General features: G+C 29.8%; 1 protein-coding gene across 1 annotated transcript; it reads right to left on the bottom strand.

The window, feature by feature from the left end:
* Window positions 1–2,031: 2,031 nt before the first annotated feature.
* On the bottom strand, window positions 2,032–4,525 carry LOC108478784 (cytokinin hydroxylase-like). The gene is made up of 5 exons (XM_017781243.2): window positions 4,081–4,525; window positions 3,746–3,972; window positions 3,419–3,660; window positions 2,961–3,339; window positions 2,032–2,803 (listed from the first exon to the last, which is right to left on the bottom strand). The coding sequence occupies exons 1-5, from the start codon at window positions 4,367–4,369 to the stop codon at window positions 2,381–2,383; spliced, it is 1,560 nt and encodes a 519-aa protein (XP_017636732.1). The 5' UTR covers window positions 4,370–4,525; the 3' UTR covers window positions 2,032–2,380.
* Window positions 4,526–5,583: the final 1,058 nt, after the last annotated feature.

Below are 5,583 nucleotides of genomic sequence, written 5' to 3' on the forward strand. Positions count from 1 at the left end.
ATTTTAAAGACTAAGGGCCAAACTGAAAAAAAAATAAAGATCAAAATGATAAAATAAATAAATAAATATTAAAACTAAATTTATGTTTATGTTCATCCGTCAAAAAATTATAATTAAGTTTTCTTAGCTCCAATATATTATTTTTGGCTTTCAAAAAAATTTTCTTTTACCCTTAATTCAAAATTCTTGACATCTCTCCTGCATTTACACTAAAAGAAAATAAATTTACCTAATATAAAATAGTTGAATTTATATATTTTAATTGTATAAAATTGAATGAAAATTAAAATTTTGTGTAAAATAAAATCAAGATCAAAGTTTATCTATATAATTATATCAAATACAAGTTGAGTAATTACTTCATCTCAAAACAAACTTATAAAATTGTATCATGTTAATTTTGATGAGTCATGAGTTCTTAAAATCAGTGGGTGAGGAAGTATACATCTCTATATTAAAGGTGTTCATGAGTTAGGTCGGATCGGGTTCGGGTCGGGTCCAATCAAAATCTTAAATCCGTTTGCTAGGTTTGAGTTCGGTCCTAAAAATGCATTTAAAATTTTATCCAAATTCGACTTGGATAAAAATGCTAAAACTCGAGCTCATTTCTAAACTGTCCCTTTGTGTTAAAATTTTTATATAATTTTTAAAAAAATATAATACATCAAAATACTAAAAATATTTAAATAAATATTTCCCATCAAATTTAAAATAAATTAAAAAATATACTTAAATAATATTAAAATAGGCTAACTTAACAAGCAAATACCTTTAAAATAATAACAAAATTAACACAAGAGTTATACAATATCTAAAAAATAACAAAAAATAGTACCAACATAGTGAAATGGTAGCAAAATGTAATAAAATAACAAAAAAAATCAGCAAAATAGTATAAAAAACAGTTTTTTTTGAATAAATTTAACTAGGCTAGGCTTAAAGTTAAAAAAATCTTACCCAAAACCTGAGCTGTTTTCTAAATAGGACTTATTATTTTTTTTTCAAATATATATTTCGAATCCATATTTTTATTCAAACTACATATTTTTTAGACGGGCGTTTGAACTGTACTGAATCACTCCATCTACGGAGAGGCATACTCCATCCATACTAATAAAAAAACAAAGGGAGAGCATGTGTATAGGAATTTCTTGTACGCCGTGCTTTACACAATGACAGAAAATAATAATAGAAAATACATAGAGGTTTGAAGGAAAAATAAAAAAGAAATTATAGTGGAGGAGCATATTCACAGACTGGTGGAAACAAATATGGGGTGGCTAAGAAATAAAGTGAAATACCAAAAAGAAATTGAATAAAATCCTGTCCCTACTCTTGTCAAATACAAGTTGGCAATATTTATTATAATATATCTATTTTTTTTGTATATTGTAAAGCTGGGCACCTTGTAAAAAATTAAATTAAAAAATGACGGAAACGGTGGCTTTAAACTATAGTTTAGTCATGTGTTATGAAGCACCCTCGATTAACTATGTTTTCCATTACTTTTGGAATAAATTTTTTTTAAAAAAAATATTTTTCTCTTAAAAGCAATGAAGAATACATATCATTAGAACAACTTTTTTAACTTTTAAGATAAGTTTTTTTAAAGATAAAAAGCAGTAAATTTTAGCTTTTTCACCAAAAAGTACTTTTATTACATTATTTTACCTTTTAACCTTATTTTTTGACTTAAAATGTGTTTGATGCTATTATTTTGTATTCTCTTTCTTGATTATTTAATATGAGTTTTACAAATGTGTTAAAAGCGTTAATTAAAAAATTTAAAATAATACAATTGTGTCAATATCTAATTACAAATATTTAATTATTATATTTAAATATTTAAATATAGTTTATATATTCTAATTAAATTTAATAAATAATTAATATTGATTACTTAGAAATATTTAAAATTAATATTATATATTAAAATATTAACAATAAGTTATAATAAATTATTTTTTATATTTTTACTGAAATATCATAATATTAACTAATTTGAACATTATTTAAATATATATTTGTTACTTTATAATATCATGTCTAAAATGGATATTTTACTTTTCAAAAGTACTTTTTAACAGCAATATCAAACACTTAAATTTTTTCAAAGCACTTCTCAAAAATACCTCTCAAAAGTACTTTTTCACAATACTTTTGAAAAGTACCTCACCGTAAAGAACCTTTTTCACTCTTCTTCAGAAAAAAAAAAACAAAAAAATCTTTTCACTCTGTCACTTCCTTTTTCTAGATTTTTTTTTTTTTGTCATTCCAATGGGTTATCTAAACATCTCGATTTCGAAAACTTGTAGTAATGTAAGTATATATCAAAACTAAGTTGTCTACTCAAAGGATTCCACTTCAAAATCAGCCTGCTTTAAGGATCCAATCGCTTCAAATACACTTGGACTCCATGTTTCGGCTTTAGAGTCATGACAACGACCGGAGCATGGCGGTAACTTTGTGAAATTGTGAAGCTAAACCGTGAGATCAACATAGATAAGATGATCTTAGCTTCCATCATAGCGAAAGATTGACCGATACAATTCCGGGGTCCGGCGGCAAAGGGCATAAAATGCCGACCGGAGGTATAGGGTCTGGAGTTGAACCTATCAGGATTGAATTCATTCACATCTTTTCCCCATAATTCTTCACTGTGATGTATCGCCAACACTGGTATCCATATCGATAGTCCCTTGGGAATGAAGAGATCTCCTAATTTTATGTTCTCGAAAGCCATCCGTGGCAGGACCGTTGCTGGTGGATAGAGTCTCAATGACTCGTTTATAACCATGTGCAGCTATAATATCAAACAAAACGACTCATATAAGTTTAAGTGTAAATTATAATTTTTAAAATGAAGTCAAATTAATTTTATATTATTTTTTTAAGTATAAATTTATTTTGAAGACTTGACAAAAAGTTTCTTTTTTAAAAAAAAAAAAAATTGGGCTTACCACGGTTAGTTTAGAGAGTTGATCAACAGAGGGAACTCCGCCATTGCAAACCTCTTTAAGCTCAGCTCGAACCTTATCTTGCCAAGAAGGGTTGGTGGCCAGTAACATGACCGTCCATGTAAGTAAAAGAGCAGTAGTTTCATGGCCGGCAAAGAAGAAAGTTTTGCATTCATCCATTATCAACTGTAGGTTTAGTTTGAATTGGTCTCCTCTCTTCTTTTCCATCTCATTAAGCAAAATACCTAACAAATCATTCCCATATGAACTGCTCCGACCAATTTCTACACAATCTTTTCGGCTTTGTATAATCTCCATCAGTAATCTATCCACCTCCATCTTCAAGGACTTCATTTCTCTGTTATATTTTGTTGGGAAAAACCTGAAAATGAAATTAATGACTACATTCTCTCTTTCATTTCATACTACCTAAACCGAATCGGAAAAAGGAAAATACTCACCGGCTTCCTGGAAAGCACAAGTGCCTGCTTGCTTGAGCGCACAGGTGTTGCAGAGATGTTAGAAGATAGAATATTTGTTTCCCTTTCTCATAACTGCTATCGAATTCTGTTCTTGCGATTATATCAGCAGTAAGCCGACACATATATGCTCCGATTTCGAACTCGCTTTGACCTGAATTTACTGCATTTTGTAGTGATTGGAGCATCTGCTTGGTGCTTTCCACCATGCAGCCGCAATAACTCTGTTGAAACAAAAAAAGAATTAATTCAATTTCAAACCATCACAACCCAAAACATACATGATTGGGTTGGATTAAATTAGATTACCTTAAGCTTATCTCCCATGAATGCTGGAGCAGCAATATGGCGCTGATGGTACCAGTCCCGGTCGTTCGCCATTAACAAACCTCTCCCAGTAAAATGTTTTGAGCCTTGCTGTTGCAGCCATGATTTGCCTGTTACAAGGTGGTGTTTGGTCATCAATTCTTTTATCAGCTCAGTATCTGTCAGACACATCCTTGGCTCCACCCCATGCCAGTATATAAACCTTTTCCCTGTTGAAAAATACCCAGAGGAAAACCGTAAGACTAACACCAAAAACCCCTGTTTAAGTGTCGCCATGTATGGGAAGATTAGTTAAAAATATACGTAAATATACATACCATATGATTTAGACCATTTGACATAATGCGGCAAAAGCCGGCCAACTAGGTCGTGGTGGATGGTTCCCATTTCTTTCGAGGTTGATTGTGAAGTTAGCTTGAACATCTCGAGCATGTTGCCGGTTACTCCACGGGGTTTCGGGCCACGCACTCCTTGTTTCTCCATCGTTTTCCTTATGCGTCTGGGATTCAGCAGGTAACATGAGATGGTGTCAAACACAAGTTTAAACACCAAGAATATCATGAAAAGAACCGAAAGGGTAATCAGAAACACCACCATAGCAGCCATGGCGGCGATCTCAATTACACGAAAATAAAAAAATTTATATAGCCTTCTTTTATCAAAAAGGTGTCAAAAGAGAGAAGACAGTTTTGAAGAGAATGAGAAGTTTCCTCGTTGTTTTACTAATGTTTTCTAGGGATGAAGCAAATTTATAGTAACCAAAAGGCCATGGTATACGTAGTTTAAAAAATCTATATATATTTGAGTAATAAGATATCAATTTTAATAAATAATATTTATATTATGCAATTAAGAAGGTAAGGAAATTTACATAAGTAATCAGAATTTCCTTTTAATCATTTAATTAAAAAAAAGTTATATTTTAATTATTAAAGTTTTTGTGATTTTTTTGCCACGTCACTATGAAGTGATAAGCGGAATCATGATGTGATTTTTTTAATTGATATAATAATAAATTTAATCTTCAACATTTATATTTTCTATTAATTTTATCATGTTTCTATTTAAAAATTATTAAAAATAAATTCTTCTAAAATATATATATATATATAAAAGAGAACCATAAAATTCGGTTGAAAGTGTCTACTTGGCTATCTTGGTCCAACCCCCCTTTTTTCCCTCCTGGTTTTCAGTAATGGACTTCTAGTAAATGATATGTGATATGTAGCTAAATGATTGTGAAGCTATATGATAATTAAGTCCTTTCATTTGGCTTATTCTTGTTTTTATTTTTAATTATAATATGAAGGTAAAATTTGAATAGTAAACGCGATTAATACGACTTAAATTCAGACTATATTTGGGACAATCATCACATTTAATTATCAGGTCATCATATAGAATTCAACTTATACTTATTATTGAAAAAGCTTTAAATCCCTTTTGAGTTTTCAAAGTTTTTACGCTGAACTTCCCTATGGTAACTGTTATGAAATATTTTTGAATAAAACAAAAATTTATTCATGATTAAATACGTAATTTACCTTTATTATTATTTTTATATGTACATGCTTGCAAGTTTATTCTAAGTAATTAAAGCTTGGATATAATAATACCAGTATTCGGACCAGCCATCAAAGCTCAACTTAAAATGTGTAGTTGTAATTTAAATCAATTCAACTAGTTGTCTTGTCTGGCTTTACTCGTGGATACACCAGATTAAAAGCTCTTCTAAGCGATTTAATGTTTGTTTTTATTTAAAATTTGCAACCTCTTGAGGGTGTAGTTTTTAGTTTTTAATTCATATTTCTCGATCTTTT

This window comes from Gossypium arboreum, chromosome 12, assembly GCF_025698485.1.
Source record: "Gossypium arboreum isolate Shixiya-1 chromosome 12, ASM2569848v2, whole genome shotgun sequence".
Taxonomy (NCBI): domain Eukaryota; kingdom Viridiplantae; phylum Streptophyta; class Magnoliopsida; order Malvales; family Malvaceae; genus Gossypium; species Gossypium arboreum.

What these genes read in the sequence shown, in the direction of transcription:
- LOC108478784 (XM_017781243.2), bottom strand. Translation starts at nt 4,369, where the DNA reads ATGGCTGCTATGGTGGTGTTTCTGATTACCCTTTCGGTTCTTTTCATG. An exon ending in CAAATGGTCTAAATCATATG is followed by an intron (nt 3,973 to 4,080) that starts GTATGTATATTT and finishes ATTTTTCAACAG; the next exon opens with GGAAAAGGTTTATATACTGG. An exon ending in TTGTGCTTTCCAGGAAGCCG is followed by an intron (nt 3,340 to 3,418) that starts GTGAGTATTTTC and finishes TTTCATTTTCAG; the next exon opens with GTTTTTCCCAACAAAATATA.